Below are 19,260 nucleotides of genomic sequence, written 5' to 3'. Positions count from 1 at the left end.
ATTGGAGTTAACTGGGTTTACTCAGCCACAGAGGCGGAATCGACAGCCTACACAGGTAAACATCATGAGGATTTGCTTCTAAGACGACCTGCTCGGCGACGCCAAGAACACAGCAGGTTAACCACGGGAGGTCCGCTCTGTTAGACGCGTCACCTGCCATTGTCAGTGTCGACTGTCGTGGCCTCAGGCGGGTCTGGCGGGTCCGGGCTTCAGCTCGAGCTGGGCTGGACAAACCTTCTGCAAAGGGAGCAGCTCCAGGAACCGTTCGTGATCAATCACGGGGACGCCTGGTTCCTGCAATGCGGGGCCAAGTGGCGTCCGGCGCATGGCCAAGCAGAGCTTTCAGCACCTGGAAAGCTGGGAAAAATCCCATCTCCACGGAGTCTCTGTTGTGAGCCGCTGCTGGAGTTCTTAGGACCTCTGTAGGAGAAGTTGAGAAGGGGATGCCCCTCTATCCCAGGAACGACATCCAAAGCTTCAAAAAATGCTGCAGAGGGGCACGGTTTGCTCAGATGCTCATGTGAAGGATGATGTCGAAATACCGCAATGCGCTTGGCCAATGATGCTGCCGCCGTTGTCAAGCCGTCGATCCAAGTTCAACGCAGGTATCAGATCGGGTGCACTGCCCGCCCAGCTGCCAGCGTCACTCAGCTCGATCGTTACATAAAAACCTCAAAGCCTGCTCATGTGAGAACGATCTGAGGAATCACAGTCCTCTGTTGGCAATTCGTGTGCTTTCTGTTCACCCCAATCTCCAACGACATTAGGAGTACTCCCCGCAAGACTGTGAGTAAAGCGTCTTTGTTCCTTACCCGAAGTACTGGTACCTGTCACCGGCGGATCGTCAACGTTCAGGATCTTTGGCCAACAGCCGGGTGCAACCGCTGATAGCGATGCCCGCGGCGGGCATAAGGTCAACAAAGCCCAACGAAGCTTCCCCGAGCTTTACCGCAGCTCCAATCCATCATCGACAGCAACCACTACCTGTGACCTTCGAGCATCCTCAGAACTTGGCTTGCACTGCGGTCTAGACTGTCGTGGCCGACGATCAGCTGCTGACCGACTTTTCCTGCATCTCTAGATCACATCCAATCGAGCTCTCCAATCCTCTCTGAACCTCCAAAATGGCCGCTCCCCAAATACCTGCTCGTCCTGCCCGCTCGCAGCCACCGCCGACGGCTTCTGCAAACATGGCAGTCCCTCAAATCCCACCTCGTCCGAGGCGTAGCGTTGATCGCTCGATATCTCCGCACCGAGATACCTATGCTCGGTCTCCCTTCAATGACCCCAGCTTCCTGCACAACCGCAATGGCAATCACCAAAAGCCGAAAGACGTCCCCCGACGCCCGCCGAGCGTCAGTCTGCCGTCTATAGGCCAGGAAGGGAACGAATATGCGAACCTGGAGGACTTCAGTAACAACAACGAGGAAGCTCCAGCCCAGACTTCAAAGGGCATTGCTGGTAATCTGCCATTGCATGCGCCAACTGCCTCACTTCCTGCGGCCGCCCAAAAGTCCAGAATCGCGAGCGTTACCCGTACCGATTCCACCCAGGCCGCGGCTGCTGGCATCCCGAAGCTTTTCCCTGGCTACAATGAGAGGCATGGGAGCACCTCGAACAAGTCCGAATCGAGCAACAGCACTAGGCCTCAGTCAATCCACAAGGATGATGAGGAGCACGGCATCCCGGAAATCGGCGTACAGGTGCCGATGTATCCGAATGCGGGCGATGTGCAGATGCCGACACCCTCGCCTTTTGCTCAGAACACTTCCACCGGCGTCGGCTTCTTCAACGATGGACGGTCTTCGGGTCGCCACCACAGCCGCACCAGGAGTGGCCGGGAGGTTTTCAGTGGACCGCCGGACAGTTATGGTATGCATGGCCATGGCGTACAGCCATCCAACGCGTTTGAGAAGGCGTGGTACGAGAAGCATCCCGACGATGCTGCGAGAGAGGCACAGGGAGCATACGGTCCGGCCATTTCGGAAGATCGCAAGGAGTGGGCATTGAGCAGTGATGATCTTAACAAACTCGTTCAAGGTAGCGCTGGCATTGGCTTTGGTAAGCTCTGGCCGGCAGGCCGTATCATACAGGCATCTACTGACAGTCTGCTCTCTCTGTGCAGGCACCTCGCGCGAAGCCATCGGCACGCCCGCCGAAGAAATTGGGTTTCTGGCATCTGAGCAGTATGCGTCTCGAATGGCCTCGTCGCGTCCGCAGTCTACTCTGCGTAAGGCGCGGACCAGCAGCTCGCACAGCCACGCTGAATCACCCCTTCGCAAGGCAAGCTTTCCGACGGATGTCATGGACTCCAACGGATCACATGACAAGCGCACATCGGTGGTAGAGAGCGAACCAGACGACGACGTCATCCATGTTGATCCGCCCGCATCGCGACACAGCAAGATCCATGGAGGAGGATATGACCCCCCAACTGAGGATCTCGGACCTGATGCTGGTAACACTGAGGAGAAGGGCGGCTGGATCGAAGAAAACGGCCCGGGCATGCCTATCCTTGCTTCCGACGAAGTTGCCAGACGTCCGGGAGCTGAGTTCCTGCAGCCCGCCGTCTCGCCTGAGCTGGAACGGAGCGGTAACCGTGACGACTACATTCACAACGATGCGGAGGGTGTTTTCCGCACCGGTCGTAGGGGCAGCAGCCGCCCTTCGAGTCGTCCCGGCAGTATCCATGGCGGGCTTCCTGGACTAACGCGAATGATAAGCCGCGGCGACCACGACGGGACTGGCACGCCACTTGACGATGTCAAGGAGTATGAGCCCCTCTTTCCAGACGACGATGAGCGCCAGAAGCAGCAAGGAAAGCCGAAAACGGCCGCAGACAAGGTGAAGCGTCCGGACCTTGCTCGACATCACTTTCCAAGCCAAGATGTCTGGGAGGACAGCCCTGAGTACTTCAATCTTGTGACGACGGTGGAGGCGCCGCAAGAGCCCCAGGAACCCCAATCTGCCGTGGAGCAAAAGCCGTCCGCAATCTTCGAGCCTCCTGAGACCGAGGAAGCTCGTAAACACGATCTTACCAGCAAGGACCAGGAGAACTTCCTGCCTGAACACACGAAACGCTTCGCTAAAACGCACTTCAACCGGGATGTCAAGGCGGAACTGCCGCCGAGACCAGGCATGCAGCCGCGGTTCCCTAGCCAAGATATCTGGGAAGACACGCCAGACCACCTGCAGCTGGTGACGACTGTGGGAGGGCCCCAACAGGACGAGACGGACATATTGAGTCCCGAATCGGCGTCGCAGGACACACCGACAATACCGCCAAGACCTGCCCAGCGGACTGGAGACGTCCAGGAGGCATCGCCAACGAAACGAGAGGCCCCAAATATCCCGGCTCGGCCTAAACCACAAGTGCCAGCTCGACCCGCCAAGCCGCCGCCAGCGGAGGGGTCAGAAGACTCACCCCTGACGAAAACAACTTCAGCTGGCAGCACAGGTAGTGCAGGCAGCGATACCACAGCGCAGCCGGCGGCACCTAAAGCAAAACCCATCGTCCCTCAACGCCCTGGCGGCGGCAAGATCGCGGCCCTAAAAGCAGGTTTCATGAACGACCTCAACAGCCGTCTCCAACTCGGACCTCAAGCGCCGAAGAAGGAGGTCCCACCCGTTCAAGAGGAACCAGCGGAGGGGCAAGAAAAGGCGCCACTGAGCGACGCCCGGAAGGGACGGGCCAAGGGTCCTGCGCGCAGGAAGCCAGCCGCCTCGCCGTCGGGCGCTGCAGAGGAGGCAGAGTCCGCGCCCGCGCCGACGCTGTCGTTCATGCCGATGGTGACGCTGTTTGAGTTCGGAGAGGAGACGGAGGACATGAGCGCCAGCATCGAGACGCTGAGGGCGGAGGCGCCGGCGCTGAGCATCGTCCCTGAGGTCCATAGGCCGGCGGAGGAGGTCGAGGATCCGCTGAGCGCTGCGACTGAGCCGGGAGATGAGAGTGAGACGGCTAAGGTGGCCATAAGTACGTCGGATAGTAGTGTCCAGACCGGGCAGCAGGATGTGGAGCTCGGTTCGGGGGATAGCAGGGAGAAGTTCACGGCGTATCTGGGGGGAAGGGCACCGGAGGAGGGGAACGTGATTATTAGGGATGGTGAAGAGCGTGTTGAGGATATGGGGGAGAAGGGGAGTACTGAGAAGATTGCGGGGACGTAGGGTGGGGAGTGTAAAAAGCATGGCTGTAGACGTTCTCTTGGTTGGAGTTTATCGTTATTTGCATTTCTTTCGACCTTCTCTGTATTCCTTTGGCCAATGCTCACCTCGGTGCGCGCACCAGGTGGAGTTGAGCGGCATTTTGTTTCCCACTTGGTACACACATAGACGTTCCCCTATGAGAACTTGTTTCAGCATGCTCAGCTGTTTCCCACAATTATATATGCTTTCCCCACCGGACACAGCTACTGTTCAATGATTTCCTTCTCTTAAGCATCTCGTGCAGTCCAAAAGCCCTTACGACCAACTCCCTCCACGCCAAGCACAGCACCCGCCCCGCCACGCGTCCGTTCCAAGCCACCTACCCTTATCACCGCCCACCTACTCCAATCCTCAGAAGCCCAGGCAACAACCACAATTACTCAATCCACCTCCCCCCCCCCAAGAAAACCCCCCTATACAACCTCCGATTCCAACACACCGACCGCTCCAAATGAATTTCGCACCCTACCAAGACGCCTCCCCCGAAACGCACCGCGCGCTCTCCCCGCCTCTGCCAGCGAGTTCCAGCTCCCCGCGAGTCACGAGCCCCAACATCGGCACCCTCGCCGCCTCGGGACCCCAGAAACTGCCCTCACCGAGCACGTTTGATAGGCAGGGGAGTAGCTACTTCGGCGACGGCGGGGATGGCGCTGCGAGAGCGGAAGAGGGGTTCGGCGTAGGAGGAGGTGGTGGTGTTGGGGGGAGAAGGACGGATATGGATGTGTTTGAGACGAGGCTGGGGATCCGAATGGACTGGGAGGCGTGTGCGGCGTATTTGCTGCTGCCGCCTGCGGGGGCGGTGTTGTTGCTTGTGCTGGAGCAGAGGAGTGATTACGTTAGGTGAGCGGTGAGGAGGAGGGGTTAGGGGAAAGGAGGGCTGGGAGAGGAAGGGTTGGTGGTAGTGGTGATAGCTGTGGGCGTTGGTTGAGGGGGCGATCGAAAGGCGTGGCCGTGAGATTGTACGGAATAAGGCTAACGGGTTTTTCTGGGCCACAGGTTTCACGCGTGGCAGTCGAGCCTGCTGTTCACGTTCCTCTTTGTAAGTCGCCCGATATCCATACACACTTCCGCCTTCCAAACACGATGGGGCTGATTAGTGCTAGGTCATGCACATAATCTTCTCCTGGTCAAGCTTTCTATCTTGGCTCCTCTTCGTCTGCGACCTAGGCCTGATTGGGTACTTGACGATGCGTGCGTATAGAGACGGTATACTTCCAATGCTTCCGCCTTGTAAGACACCGCAGAGCTAACCAAACTTGTAGCGGATACACTTGACCGGTGCGAGGTCCCGTTCTTTGGACCCCTTGCGAGCTCGATATTAGACGATGAGTAGATTCATCCAGTTGGTGGTGGACATTGCGGTGCCGAGAGGACAGCCGCGAGAAAAGCATTGCAAGGCGTTTAGGAGTGCTTTGGATACCCTAGGGTGGTGGATTGTTGAGGAGCTTCAAGGCGTTGTGGTTGCGCCTGCCCCAGTATAGCTCACATTGTCAAGCTCGTACATTGTGATAGACGTGTACGCATAACCCAATGGATATCTTGGGGGGTTTTCAAACCGTACACAAGTTCTTGCTGCCATGCAAAGCATTATCGCATCTCCTTCCCCTAATGCCTGTAGAGACCGCGATCTTTGCGTCACCGAATATCTACATTATGATACAGACTGTACGCTAAGATTTGTTACGATGTCTAGAAGTCACCGAACCACCGCTCATAGCACAGGCATCAAGCTTCCAATGGGACACGCTAGAGCCTTCATCAGAATCTTGTCTTCATTCAGTAACTATATACAATCCAAGAGTATCTCAACAACGGAAGCACAGCAGCACACAAGAAACGCAACAACCATACTTCTCGTCGATACGTGCATGTCACAGACCCCTCCTCGAGTAAGGATACTAGCACCGTGAAGCTAGTCAAACGATACTTTTCCGGAACGCCAACGCAGTCAAATGCTCGATCGTGAAACAGCCGAATATACACGCCTCAGCCAGAGCTTCTACCGGCCCGACCGTTCTCTTGTGCGAGCTCTCCGCTCCTTCTCCTTGGCTGCCAAAAAGTTAGCTCGTCTTGTCCCCAGCAGACTGCTCGAGACAGGGGGCAAGAGAGTTCAAACGTACCTTCATCATACACCAAAAACTCATGCAACGCGCTCCCCGCCGGCACCATCGGCAACACAGGCACCTTCTGATCCGTCACGACCTCCAACAGCGCCGGGCCCTCCGTATTAAGCAACCACCTAAGCTTGCTCTCCAGCTCGTCCGGCTTGATGCACCGATCAGCCTGCACGCCCATCGCATCGCCCAACTTGACAAAATCCGCATTCTTCTGGTGCGTGTGCGCGAAGCGGTCGTTGAAGAAGAGTGACTGCCACTGCGTCACCATGCCCTGCTCCTCGTTGTTGAGGATGATGATCTTGACGCCGATGTTGAATTCCGCGGCGGTGCTGAGCTCGGTCAGCGTCATGGAGAAGGAGGCGTCGCCGTCGATGTCGATGACGAGGGCGTCTGGGCGGGCGACCTTGGCGCCGATGGCCGCGGGGAGCCCGTAGCCCATGGTTCCGAGCCCGCCGGATGTGATCATGGTGCGTGGGTGTCGCCAGCGGTAGTGCTGCGCGGCCCACATCTGGTGCTGGCCCACGCCGGTTGTGATGATGGTCTTGCCGGGCTCGCCGTCCTGGGTCATCTTCGAGAGCGTCGCCATCACGGTCTGGGGCTTGATGAGGCCGTTCTCGCCTTCCTTTTCGTACGCCCAGGGGAAGCGCTGCTTCCAGTCGTTGATCTGCGTGAACCACTCTGGCCGCTCTTTGACTTCCTTGACCTGTGGGAGCATGAGCTGAAGGTTGGTCGCTACGTCGCCCTCCACGGCCTCGGTGGCTTGCACGACCTTGTTGATGTTCTTGGGCATGATCTCGAAGTGGATGATGCCGCCGCGGCCCTCCTTGGCAGCCAGACGGGCTTGCGGCGCGAAGCGGGCGACGTGGCCAGTGATGCGGTCGTCGAACCGGGCGCCGAGAGCGATGATGAGGTCGGCTTCTTGTATAGCCATGTTGGCATACGCGGATCCGTGCATGCCCAGCATGTGCAGCGACTTCTCATCCATCTCATCGAAGCCTCCGAGACCTTGCAGAGTGGTTGTTACAGGGATGCATGCTTTGTCTGCAAGCTCCCTGAGGAGACGAGAGCCGTCGGGCGCCTGAACAATGCCTTGTCCGGCATAGATGACAGGCTTCTTAGCGATGTTGATAAGGTTGGCCGAGCGCTTGATAACGCCTTCGAGCTGTTTCTTGCTGAGCTCTTGTGCGGCAACAGTCGCAGCGCTGGGGTGGCGGGGGAGAGTGCTTGTCATAGGGATGGGTCGCGAGAGCACACCACCCGTTACATCTTTCGGTAGGTCCACGAGCACGGGTCCCGGTCGTCCGGATGTAGCGATCTCGAACGCTTCGTTGATGCGCCGGGGGAGCTCGGCAATGTTCTTCACCATGACATTCCACTTGGTGCAGGCCCTTGAGATGCCGACGATGTCAGCTTCCTGGAAGGCATCGGAGCCAATGGCTGTGGTGGGCACCTGGCCGCAGAAGACGACCATCGGTGTGCCATCCATGAGGGCGTCCTGCATTGGAGTTACAACGTTGGTGGCGCCGGGTCCCGAGGTGACCAGGACAACGCCAGGCTTGCCTGAGGCCCGCGCATAGCCCTCAGCCATGTGTCCAGCACCCTGCTCATGTCTTGGCAAGATGAAGTTGAAGTGCTTCGAATTGTAGATGGCGTCAAAAACAGGTAGAATGGCCCCACCAGGGTAACCGACTGAGTCATAAAGTCAGCTACCATTGCCACTATGCGCCGTCAATTGGATACTCACAAACATGCTTGACGTCGTGCCTGAGCATCATCTCGTGGAATATTTCTCCACCCTTCATGCCCACAAAAGAGTGGTCCATTTCCGGCTGGCGGTACGGCCGCAATGGCTGTACATCGTTCCATCGTCCGTCGTCTCGATTGAAAGCAGGGCTTGGGACTGGTCTTTCCGACGCCTGCGCGGTCGCTGCCGATGTGCTCTGTGGTCTCTTTGTAGGCTCTTTGACGGTGTTCGACGGGGCAGCCTGAGCTATTCGACGGTGAGGTGAGACAGCAGCTGCGGCTGGCGTGGAGGAGAATTGGCGGGCATGCTGCAAAGACTGCAGGGCAGCGCGGGTCTGGCGTGCTTTGAGCATTGTGCTGAAGAGATGCGCCCGTAGGCTTCGAAAGCGGTTGTGATGTTGTGAAAGGTTGTCCTTGGGATTGAAAATCGACGGGGGGGGGGGAGAGAAATAGAATTGGCAAGTGCGAGTGGGTGACAGAAAGGTGTAAAGTGAGTCAGTCGAGGATTTCTCACGCTCGTGCCGAGGAGGCGACAACGGGGGCAGGCGCACCCATCATCGCCCAGACGCTAAAACCCCACAGTCCGAGATCGGCCGCTCGACCGCTCGAGAAGGGACCAGAACTGCGGCCAAGCTCCCGCATGTCCGCCGTCTGAAGGTGCTGTAAGTTAGCTGCAGCTCTATCACGAAGAGCAACACAAACAACATCGAGGACAACACAGATATGGACGCGCCATCAGGCAACCTCCCCTTCAGGCAGAGGAGCCATGGCAGGACTGCATCTTCAGACGACCGGCGGAGGGGTACATGGGCTGATGCACCCCCACAATCGTCAACTGCTGACTTGATATGCAGTCGCGATGCCACGTCGGTCTACCAGAGGGCCTCTTGATGCGGGTGTAGAGTAGGTACAGATTCCGCGCGCCTTCAAGCCCACTCTACACAGCTTCTGACTACCGGGCAGCCCTCTCTCGGACCCCTTATCGGTCCCTCAACCGGCCTCACCCCAGCGCCTACCCTCATCCTCGCCCGCCCTCCCAACCGTCACCTCCCCCGGTCTCGGCAGTCCTCTGATCACAGAACCCTCTTCCGCCATCGACGACGTCCCCCTAAAAGACTTCTCCTACCTTCTGCGCCCCGAGACCTTCCACCCCCTCCCCACCACCACAATCCTCCCACCCTTCCTCAACTCCCCTCACACGCCCTCCCCCGACGCCTCCCTCGAAGACCTCCTCTCTCATGGCCACTACCGCTCCGCCGCCGATCACTGCGCCCGCCAACTAACCACCGCAACCTCCCCAACCGATGCCCCCCGCATCTTCGCCCTCCTCTACACCCGCCTCGCATGCCTAACGCTCATCGGGCAGCACAGCTTCGCGGCGCAGGAAGCGAAGGCGCTCGGCGACCTCGGCGCTTCGTTCTACCGGCATCCGCTCACCGGCGCGCATCTCGTGCCCTGGGAGCTGAGGGTGCTGGCGGTGCGGCTGCTTGCGCTGGGGTTCGGGGAGCCGAGGAGGAGCGTCGTGGGGTATTATGACCTTGCGCGGGAGTGCAGGGGGGAGGTGCTGAGGTCGAGACAGGAGGGCCGTGGAGGGGATGAGAAGATGTGGGAGGAGCGGTTGAGGGAGTGTGGGATTTTGGTTGGCAATGCGCTGGTGGAAATGGGGGAGCTGGAGGGGGCGGGGAGGCATTTGGTGGGCTTGAGGCGGGCGGAGAAGGGGCGGGATGAGGAGGGTGAGAGGAGGCTTAGAAGCATGGAGGCGTTGGTGTGGTTGAGGGTGGGAGATGTAGGGGCTGCGCGGAGGGCGTGCGCGGGGTCGGATGAGGACGATTGGAATGGTGATGGGGATGCAGTGATTTCGGCTCTCATCCAAATGGCAGACGGCGACTACGAAGGAGCAGTTGAGTCGTGGAAGAGGTTGGCTGATGCGGACCCGGAGGATGCGCTCGCCAAGCAGAACCTAGCCATATGCCTCTTCTACACCGGTCGGATAGGCCAAGTACGTCTCATGTCTCTCCCTCGAACTACAGGCAGTGGCAACTGACACCTCTGACCACATCAGTCCCGCGAGCTCCTCGAAGCCCTCACAGAATCCGGATCCGCCTTCCACGCTCTGACATTCAACTTATCAACTGTCTACGACCTCTGCACCGAACGCTCGCGCGATCGGAAGATGGAGCTTGCGGAGCGGCTTGCCGCCAGACCGCCGGCTGCAGACGTGTGGGAGAAAGCTGCAGTTGATTTCAAGTTGTGATGCGGTCCTGCAACGGGCTGTAGTCGTAGCAGCCGTGTTTAACCTTCAAATGGCCTGCCGGCTGCCGAATACCGCCGTTGTCCTTGATCGGCAGTCCATTCGAGCTGACCTTACCACTCTAAAAGCAAGTCGGGAGTAAGGAAGTTGCATCATGAGGAGCTAGCGAGTTCTACTGGCGAAACGGACTCAGCTGGAAGGCTCGGCTCTATTGGTGTGGTCATGGCGACGAAACCTCCGAGCCGGCGCAAGCCAGTGCTAAAGAATCCGATCTGCTGGACGACCAGCGCAGGCTTCAATATCGACAAAATGGGACCAGTGGCTCCTAATGAGTTGTCTTCTTCTTTTGTAGAGCCACTCATGGCGCAGCATGTAGTCGTTGCATCACAGATGTCGGATTTTAGGGTCTAAGGGATGGCTGATACCGGTATTAGACCGCATCCGTCCACTATTTCTGCAAGTCGTTGGGGCCGTGGATTGTTAAGGTAAAGGTAGTAATAGCCGCTTCCAGCTTGGCCGAGTGTCCATGGAGCTTTTCGTCGGCTTCCTCTAGATACCGCAGTCTGCGAGGTCTTCTTGCTCTCCATCAAGTCGTTGACGTTCTCTGCTCCATGAAATCTCACTCAGTACATTATACTCGCAAGACGCAAATTCGCCTGAAAGCCGGTACAGAACTTTCTTTGTTCGAAACACCTGACAGAAACCATACGAGGCCCGAAGGAACAGACACCACGTGGCCGTCCACGGTTCCCAGGCGTCACGGCGGAATTGACCACCGCAGTCAGATCGGTTGCCCGACTTATGGGTTGAGGAGGATACCAAGCTCACAGTGACCGGAGCGAAACAGCTAGTCCTTCTTTTGGTCGAGGAACGAAAGCGAGATGTGAAGGACTGACAACGACAGGCACTCCTTTCTCGATCGGTAAGACGGGTGCACATCCCTTCTTGAAGAGAGCACTATCTTCACGTCCCGCACCAGCGCTTCTCGGGCTCGAAGTTACGTGGTTGGGGAATCATCTGGTTCTACTTGGGAGCTTCTGCACAGCCCTGAGTAGGAAAGCCTTGCAAGAAATACGAAGGGGTAATCTTCATCACCTCCAGAAGCCTTCACCAAAGATGCGAAGCTAAGCCAGGCTCATTTTCTGATTCATCGCTATTCTCTTCCATTGTGCTGGTGCCTGCTTGGACACCCACGCTCACCGTGATTGCCCTGGTCACCGTCTCTGTTATGTAACTGCAACCTAACATGTTATGTAGCAAGAGCGACGTTCTACGCAACTACCGGATATGCCATATTCGGAAGTCGAACAACGTGCGTAGAACGACTGTCCAAGTCCATGCTTCCACATTGTGACCTGGATGGACAACTCTGACCCTCCGGCAGTACCTAGGTACACCACCGCGGGCCTGCTTCGTTCCACTGGCGCGCGAACGACTTGTGCCAAACGGACGGAGGCATTTAGGTTGTGGCCGCCCGCATCCTGATACGACCCAGCATGCTAACGAAGCCCGCAGCTGGTGCCTTTGCTCCGCTCAGATACTCCGGAAGTTCAACGCTGTTCATCACGTCCCTCCTACCTCGCGAAGGACGGCCTCCGCCAAGTGCACAAGGGCATCCATGTGCCACAACCACCACATTTCCTCGCTCGCCGGATTATACCCACCTCTGGCCTCGTCCTTGCCACTCGCTCAAATCTTGACCCTCTGGCCCTCGCTAGGTGCTTGGAGGTTGCTGGCCCGTCGGAAGCTGCTTGGGAGTGGATGTTTTCACATCGCTGTTCTGCGGCCTTTGGTCTTTTTCCGGATTAGGCAGCACTCCGTCCCTCCTCCGTAGAACGACTGATGTTGAAAAGGTTCGCACATTGCTATCACGGCACGCTTTGATCAATCTATCAGTGTAGGTACTGAGGTACGCCACGAGTACTTTGCGTAGCACGTTGGTAGCTAACTCTTTCCATTGCATTCTTCTCATGCTGCGCGCGCAATAGTTAAGTGAGCCATTCGCAAGGAATCAAGACCTGCTCCTGGAAGATACGAGCAAGTCATGCCGCATCCTTTCAGTCATATTGATGAGGATCATACATCATATCGTCATCTTCCAACTCTTCATCCCTCTTCCGCATCCATCTCGTCCCTCCCTCTCTTCCCTTTCTTCCCCACCGGCCCCTTTCTACTCCTGTGTCTACCCATCCCATTCTCTTGCATATCCTTCAGCTCCCTGATTGCTCTCCGCTGCGCCTCTCCGACGCTCTCACTCAAGACCATAACCTCGTCCTTGACGACCTGGTATTCCTCCAGCTTCTTGCCTAGGGCGTTTTCAATTCGCCTGCGCGTGAAGGTCAGTGGACTATTCGTGAACAAAGAGGACAAGAAAGAGATGATAGGGGCCGTACATCCATATCTCAACATCGTACTGCGTAACCAGCGAAACGGCCTTGCCGGACTTGCCTGCTCTGGCTGTTCGGCCGACTCTATGGACGTAGGTTTTGCTGTCTCTGTACACCATGTCAGTAACAAACCCCTAATCCACTAGGCTGATTGGAAACTTACGAAGGCAAGTCATAGTTCACCACCAAGTCCACGTTATGAATATCCAGCCCTCTCGCCGCAACGTCCGTAGCGATGAGTACATTTCTCGAGCGGTCCTTGAATTTGCCCAAGGCAGCCAGCCGTGCATTCTGGCTGAGCTGGCCGTGGATCGGGATGGCGCCTGCGTCACCGAATCAGTTTGGAAGGCATTTTCGCCCGCACCAAAACAGTAACTTACCGAAGCCTAGATTCCGCAAGAGAAAAGCTAGCCGCTGCGTCTCATTCACAGTGCGCGTAAAGACGATACAAGGGTGGCCGGAGAAGTCGTTGAGGAGGTGTACAAGATAGAGGTCCTTGTGCTTGTGGGGTATGAAGATGAAAGATTGAAGGAGAGTCGAGACGGTTTGATGGGAAGAGGTGCTGATGGAAATCTTGACGGGGTTGTGCAGGGAGGCGCGCGTTAGAGAGTCGAGTTTGGAGCTCATGGTTGCGGAGAAGAGGTAGGTGTGGCGGTTCTCGCGGGGAAGAACCTTGAGACTGGAAGAGTCAGCTGGCTGCAGGAGGGAGCTGGAAGGAGTATTCACATCTTATCCATTACAGGGCCAAAGTCGAGATCAAGGATTCTGCCATAGAGTTAGCGTTTTAAGTGTCTCTGAGCTGATGTTTGTTTCTACCTGTCCGCCTCGTCCATGACCAGATATCGCAGATTCCTCAAGGAGAACCCCTTTGTGTTTTCTAGATGGTCGAGCAACCGTCCCGGCGTGGCGACGATCACATGCGGCCGCTTTGCCAGCGCAATGGCCTGAGCAGTCATATCCATACCCCCGACTATGGTGGCGACTTCAACTTGAATAAGCGCACCAAGCGCCTTGAACTGCTGAGAGATCTGGAAAGCCAGTTCGCGTGTCGGGGCAAGGACCAGTCCGAAATAAGCTTGTTGTTTTGGCGGCTCGTTCAAGAGTGCTGCGACATATCTCAGCATAGAGCCCCAGACATATAAAAAAAAACTAATTCTGCATACCTTGGAGAACAGGTAGCGCGAAAGCACAGGTCTTCCCCGACCCTGTCTCTGCCAGGCCGATGATATCCCTCCCTTCTAAGGCGACTGGTATTGATTCTGCTTGTATGGGTGTGGGGTGCGTATAGCCTTGTTCGCGGCACATGTCGCAAAGCTCTGGCACTACGCCTAGCTCTTGAAATGATTTGCGCGCATCTATCGCCGATTGTGCATTATGCTCCGAGATATCTTCATCTTCGACGGCGTCTTCTTCTCCGTCTTCATCTTCAACTGCGGGCTTCTCAGGCTTGGTTGAGGCTTTCGGTGTGGGGACGGCGGCGTTGGATGGCTTAGGCTTGACGATTTTCGAGGCGCGGTCGTTGCTCTTAACCTTTACTGGTGTGTGACTCTCGTTGATCTTCCTCCTCTTTGGCGCAGACATTTCCGGCATTGTCGTGATATGCGCTGTATATCTAAGTTGCTGCTTCGCCAGGTTAACTCAATAGTGGAGTTTGAAATCTCGTAGGGTTGAGAGAAAAGCTGCGGAGATGGATAAGATAAGATCACATCTCCGCAATACCGCAAAATCACGAAAAATATCCAGAAGCTGCCGACGACTACAGTAGAACGACGACCTGATATATCACGACGATGGCTAAACGACGAGTCAAGAAGCGCACGCACGCTGGAGCACGCGCCGGTGCTCCCAATGGAGCAGCGAACACGAAGAACATGGACCGATCACCCAAGAGCATGGTCATTCGCATTGGTGCTGGAGAGGTGGGACCCAGCGTCAGCCAGTTGGTGAAAGACGTGCGACAAGTTATGGAGCCTGGTACAGCTGCGCGGCTGAAGGTACAGATTGAGTATGCAAAGTTATATCAGATCAGATGCTGACATCTCCTCTCTAGGAGCGAAGATCCAACAAGCTGCGCGACTACACCACTATGGCCGGACCTCTAGGCGTAACCCACCTCCTCCTCTTCTCGCGCTCCACCTCCGGCAACACGAACCTACGGCTAGCGATCACGCCTCGCGGGCCGACTCTGCATTTCCGCGTCGAGAAATACTCGCTCTGCAAAGACATTGCGAAATCACAAAAGCACCCCAAGACCGGCGGCTACGAATACCAAACCGCGCCCCTCCTCGTCATGAACAACTTCAACACTCCCGCCCCCACTTCCACAGACTCCGCTTTCACCGGTCCAGCACCCGCGGTCCCCAAACACCTCGAGAACCTCTGCACCACAGTCTTCCAATCCCTCTTCCCGCCCATATCCCCACAAACCATGCCCCTAACCTCCATCCGCCGCGTCCTACTCCTGAACCGCGAACCTTCATCCGACGCAAGCGGCGCTTACGTCCTCAACCTCCGGCACTACGCCATCACGACCAGAACCTCGACCAAGGACCTCCCGCGCGCGATCCGCCGCCTGAACGCCGCGTCCAGGATAGGTCATGCAACAACCTCCACCTCTGATGCCAGAAAGCGAAAAGGCGGCCTGCCGAACCTGGGAAAACTGGACGATGTGGCTGACTACCTGCTCGACCCCTCCGCAGGCGGCTATACCAGCGCGAGCGAGAGCGAGGTCGAGACGGATGCTGAAGTCGAGGTGCTGGCGTCGAGCGCGCGGAAGGTGCTGGGTAAGCGAGACCGGGTGCGCGCAGCCTCGCGTACGGAGAACGGTGAAGGCGGTGGCGGCGGAGGACGCCCCGGTCGGAGTCACGTGGAGAAGAGGGCGGTGAAGTTGGTGGAGCTGGGGCCGAGGATGAGGCTCAGGCTGACGAAGGTGGAGGAGGGGGTTTGTGGAGGGAAGGTCATGTGGCATGAGTATATCCAGAAGGGGAGGGAGGAGGTCAAGGAGATGGATAGGGTGTGGGATGCCAGGAGAAAAGAGAAGGAGGAGAGGAGAAGAGTGCAAAAGGAGAATGTGGAGAAGAAGAGGAAGGAGAGGAAGCAGGATGGTGGGGTGGATGGAGAAGATGAGGAGGATGAGGACTATGACATGGACGACGATGAGTGGGATAGTGAGGGCTTGGAGGATGCGGAAGACGCGGGTGGGGACCAGGATGGGGACGAGGATATGGACGACGAGGACGACGAGGGTTGAATATTCGCAAGGCTAGAATGGGGCCGGCCCTCCACTGCCAAGGATCGTCCAGTCGATTGAATTTTTGACCCACGAGCAGTCTCGGAGACCAGTAGAGGCCAAAAAATGCCGGATGGACCGAGCGCTAAGCTTGTATGCTACAGACCTACTAAAGGACCTGCTAACTACGCGGATATGGGCAAGGCGCCACAGGCAGGTCTCCTAATATCCCTAGTATTGCAATACAGGCTCCATCATCCAAACCATCAAGTAAGGTTGTACCCTCATATCTTCTACTTGTTCTGCTCGTCACGTCAGCCTTGGTTTCCCTTGCTGTATACGCTGAGATATTCGAAGCGCGGACACCCACTCCTCACCATTTCTCGCCACACCGGCAGTCCTCCGCCCTCCAGAGTACGTCTAAATGCGACCTTTCTTTTCCGGAGTGGCTGCAATTGTTCGTTGTAAAAAGAGTCCCTCCACTTGCTACCCTTCACTTCGGCTTCGGCCTCCGCATAATGACTTTCTCGCCCTCTCCAGTAAGCTCCCACCCTACCCCCTTATCCACCAACTCCTTCCACGTGGCTTCCGCCATCTTCTCAACGAATTGTCTCTCCGCATTCAGATAGCTCCTTCCCAAACATTTCAACGCATGCAATCTCATGCCCTCCTCCGCCCACTCCATCACCGCCTTCTGATACCCATCCACCGCCCTCCTCACCCGCCAAAACCCCACATAATCATCATGCACCAGACTCTTCAGCACCACCTCGACCCGTCCCGCCGGATCCCGATGCCCATACGCGACTTTCACCGCATACGCGGCCCCCAGGTCCGCTTGCCGACACGCGAGATCAAGCACATGGTATCCGACAAACTCGTGCAGCTCGGGCTCGGATAGCGGAACCACGGGGTGGAGCACGTGCAGCAGGTACAGCAGCGCGGGGTGGTATGACTCGAAATGGCGGCACAGGATCGAGGCGTGGATTATGAAGGTGTAAGCGCGCTGCGCGAAGACGTCGAGGCGGTGCGAGGCGACCAGCGCTTCGCGCAGCTTGCGCATCGCGGATAGGATGGTGGGGAGGTCGGCTTGCGGGGTTGGCGGGGTGGTCTGCTGCGCGGAGCTAGCCTTACGAGGCCCCAGAGTAGGTGCGCCGGACCTCTTCGACTGCGGCGGCGCTGGGTTCGGCGAAGGGGTTGGAGTGGAGGACAGTGAGAGCGAAGCAAAGGCCTTCTCCAGCCCGTCGCCGCCGCCGCATGAGGCGCAGAACTTCATGTAACGCTCCACGATCTTGTTGTAGTAGTTCTCCTGCGCCTTGAAGTCGTTCAGTCGCGTCTCGCCTTTGGAGGGCAGCCCGTATTGCTCCAGCGGGTCGGAAGGGCGGGATTTGAGACGGTCCCAGGTTGCGGATGCGGCGCGGCGGCTGCTGGGGCGCTGTTGGGCGGCCATCATTTGGGAAGATATTAGGCTGAGCGGTGCCTCGGAGGGGCCGGGCATTGTGGCATTACATGTGGAGCTGGCCGCTGGTGCTGAAGCTTCAATGCTGGATAGCGAGAGCGTCGAGGTCACGGATGTCAACAATCGGCAAGCCGAGGCAGGAAGCTCCAACGTCATGCAGGAACCACCACCGCATTGGCTTCGGGGAGGCATCCGGGGTCTTCACAAGTGCCCCAACGCCCATCAAAAGGCATTGAATCTCCTGATGCAGTGATGGGCAGTCGAATGTCAGTCAATTGCAATGGCTGAAGTTGTAGTGATGTGTATATAAATACATTCGTCTTGCACCGCCACCAACTCAGACGGTAAATCTCTGAACGTCTAAGACTTTCAACCTCCTCCTCTCTTTGAAGGAGATCTGAGAAGCATTCTCTAGCGTTGTAAAGGGACCACCGTCTACCCTTTCAAGATTAAGTCCTCCGAGTCTGTTTTGGTCGTTTGTCAAGAGCCTTTCCATACTAGCTATAACAAGATGGAGACCGCCAAGAACGTCACCAAGGGGGCCGTAGCGGAAACTTCAACCTTGGAAAAGAAAACAGAGAAGAGATTGACGCTACTCTGGCACGAAATCGCCCCCTGGCAGCAAGACAACCAACACATCCACAGCGGCTACCGACCAGCCTCAAACTCCTACCTCAAATCCGCCTCCAGTCTCGGCTACCTGCACAACGAGACCGTAAACATCTACACGCATCTCATCGGCGCTCTTCTCGCCATCGCGAGCATTTTCCCGCTCTACCACCAGCTGCAGCCCCGCTACTCGCTCGCAGGCAAAGACGACGTGCTAGTCTTCAGCTGCTTCTTCTTCGGCGCCGCCGCATGTCTAGGCATCTCGGCGACGTACCACACGATATCAAACCATTCAGAGATTGTGCAGAGCTTTGGCAACAAGCTCGACTACCTCGGCATCGTTTTCTTGATCTGGGGTAGTTTTATCCCGAGCATCTACTACGGGTTTCAGGCGGATCCGCAGTTCATTGGCGGCTACTGGACTATGGTGCGTACTGTTCATGTACCGCCTCCACTAACATACGAGCCACAAGAGGGGCTGACGAGAGTAGATCACGAGCATAGGCGCAGGCTGCGGCATAGTCTGTGTGTCGCCCAGATTCCGCACCTCTGAATGGCGGCCGCTGCGCGCAGGGCTGTTTGTAGCGATGGGCCTCTCGGCCATTATTCCTGTCCTGCACGGGTCAAGGCTTTACGGCCTGCGCCAGTTCAACCTCTCGATCGGCCTTTCGTGGCTGGTCTTGCAAGGGGCGCTGTATATTGCCGGCGCGGCCATTTATGCTGTGAGTCTACTGCTCCACATGCGCACAGCCGGGAGGATTGTAGGGAGGCTGATGCTCAACAGGCCCGTATTCCGGAGCGGCTGCGGCCGGGCCGCTTCGATATCTGGGGCAGCTCGCACCAGATCTTCCATGTGTTGGTGGTACTGGCTGCGTTCGCGCATCTGGTGGGGTTGCTCAAAGCATTTGACTACCAGCACGGACTGCGTGATCCGGTCTCCCACCGGCCGCTGCTGGGTGGGATGTGGTATTGAGCGTGCCGGGCGTCGAGTTTGTTTACAGGGAGCTGGGACTCTAAACCTTATGAAGTGTCTGTAAAGTGCGTGGTGTATGATACTGATACCCGATTTTGCATCCCTATCTTGGTTTGCTTATATTGGCAGCATATAACTCATTCACCTCTGCAGCGCCTTCCTTGACACTCGTCCCTAGGGTCTTACGAGAGCTATTTGTGTACGCATGAGTTGCATTCCTGGATACTTTAAGGCTGATCTTCCAGCGCGTAAACCCACTTCACGTGCTGCTTCTATGGAGCGGCGAGTA

The 19,260-nt window shown here is 57.0% G+C and overlaps 8 protein-coding genes across 8 annotated transcripts; 5 read left to right on the top strand and 3 right to left on the bottom strand.

Moving 5' to 3' along the window:
* Positions 1-1,124: 1,124 nt before the first annotated feature.
* On the top strand, positions 1,125-4,164 carry W97_04118 (uncharacterized protein; the record flags this gene model as incomplete). The annotated part of the gene is made up of 2 exons (XM_007782011.1): positions 1,125-2,061; positions 2,126-4,164. The coding sequence occupies 2 exons, from the start codon at positions 1,125-1,127 to the stop codon at positions 4,162-4,164; spliced, it is 2,976 nt and encodes a 991-aa protein (XP_007780201.1).
* A 490-nt stretch (positions 4,165-4,654) lies between these two features.
* On the top strand, positions 4,655-5,536 carry W97_04117 (uncharacterized protein; the record flags this gene model as incomplete). Its single annotated transcript, XM_007782010.1, has 5 exons — positions 4,655-4,823; positions 4,869-5,043; positions 5,200-5,242; positions 5,307-5,409; positions 5,466-5,536. The coding sequence occupies 5 exons, from the start codon at positions 4,655-4,657 to the stop codon at positions 5,534-5,536; spliced, it is 561 nt and encodes a 186-aa protein (XP_007780200.1).
* A 666-nt stretch (positions 5,537-6,202) lies between these two features.
* On the bottom strand, positions 6,203-8,416 carry W97_04116 (acetolactate synthase, large subunit, biosynthetic type; the record flags this gene model as incomplete). Its single annotated transcript, XM_007782009.1, has 3 exons — positions 6,203-6,252; positions 6,324-8,009; positions 8,065-8,416. The coding sequence occupies 3 exons, from the start codon at positions 8,414-8,416 to the stop codon at positions 6,203-6,205; spliced, it is 2,088 nt and encodes a 695-aa protein (XP_007780199.1).
* Positions 8,417-8,786: 370 nt separating this feature from the next.
* On the top strand, positions 8,787-10,317 carry W97_04115 (uncharacterized protein; the record flags this gene model as incomplete). The annotated part of the gene is made up of 4 exons (XM_007782008.1): positions 8,787-8,865; positions 8,918-8,966; positions 9,027-10,062; positions 10,126-10,317. 4 exons carry the CDS (start codon positions 8,787-8,789, stop codon positions 10,315-10,317), a joined length of 1,356 nt encoding a protein of 451 aa, XP_007780198.1.
* Positions 10,318-12,420: 2,103 nt separating this feature from the next.
* On the bottom strand, positions 12,421-14,291 carry W97_04114 (ATP-dependent rRNA helicase RRP3; the record flags this gene model as incomplete). The annotated part of the gene is made up of 7 exons (XM_007782007.1): positions 12,421-12,640; positions 12,708-12,809; positions 12,865-13,024; positions 13,082-13,380; positions 13,428-13,466; positions 13,518-13,806; positions 13,865-14,291. The coding sequence occupies 7 exons, from the start codon at positions 14,289-14,291 to the stop codon at positions 12,421-12,423; spliced, it is 1,536 nt and encodes a 511-aa protein (XP_007780197.1).
* A 200-nt stretch (positions 14,292-14,491) lies between these two features.
* On the top strand, positions 14,492-15,951 carry W97_04113 (uncharacterized protein; the record flags this gene model as incomplete). Its single annotated transcript, XM_007782006.1, has 2 exons — positions 14,492-14,695; positions 14,752-15,951. The coding sequence occupies 2 exons, from the start codon at positions 14,492-14,494 to the stop codon at positions 15,949-15,951; spliced, it is 1,404 nt and encodes a 467-aa protein (XP_007780196.1).
* Positions 15,952-16,423: 472 nt separating this feature from the next.
* Positions 16,424-17,428, bottom strand: W97_04112 (uncharacterized protein; the record flags this gene model as incomplete). The annotated part of the gene is made up of 1 exon (XM_007782005.1): positions 16,424-17,428. One exon carries the CDS (start codon positions 17,426-17,428, stop codon positions 16,424-16,426), a length of 1,005 nt encoding a protein of 334 aa, XP_007780195.1.
* Positions 17,429-17,900: 472 nt separating this feature from the next.
* Positions 17,901-18,971, top strand: W97_04111 (uncharacterized protein; the record flags this gene model as incomplete). The annotated part of the gene is made up of 3 exons (XM_007782004.1): positions 17,901-18,425; positions 18,490-18,720; positions 18,783-18,971. The coding sequence occupies 3 exons, from the start codon at positions 17,901-17,903 to the stop codon at positions 18,969-18,971; spliced, it is 945 nt and encodes a 314-aa protein (XP_007780194.1).
* Positions 18,972-19,260: the final 289 nt, after the last annotated feature.

The sequence above is a fragment of the Coniosporium apollinis genome (genome assembly GCF_000281105.1).
Source record: "Coniosporium apollinis CBS 100218 chromosome Unknown supercont1.17, whole genome shotgun sequence".
NCBI lineage: Eukaryota > Fungi > Ascomycota > Dothideomycetes > Coniosporium > Coniosporium apollinis.
This window is presented reverse-complemented; position numbering and strand designations above follow the sequence as displayed.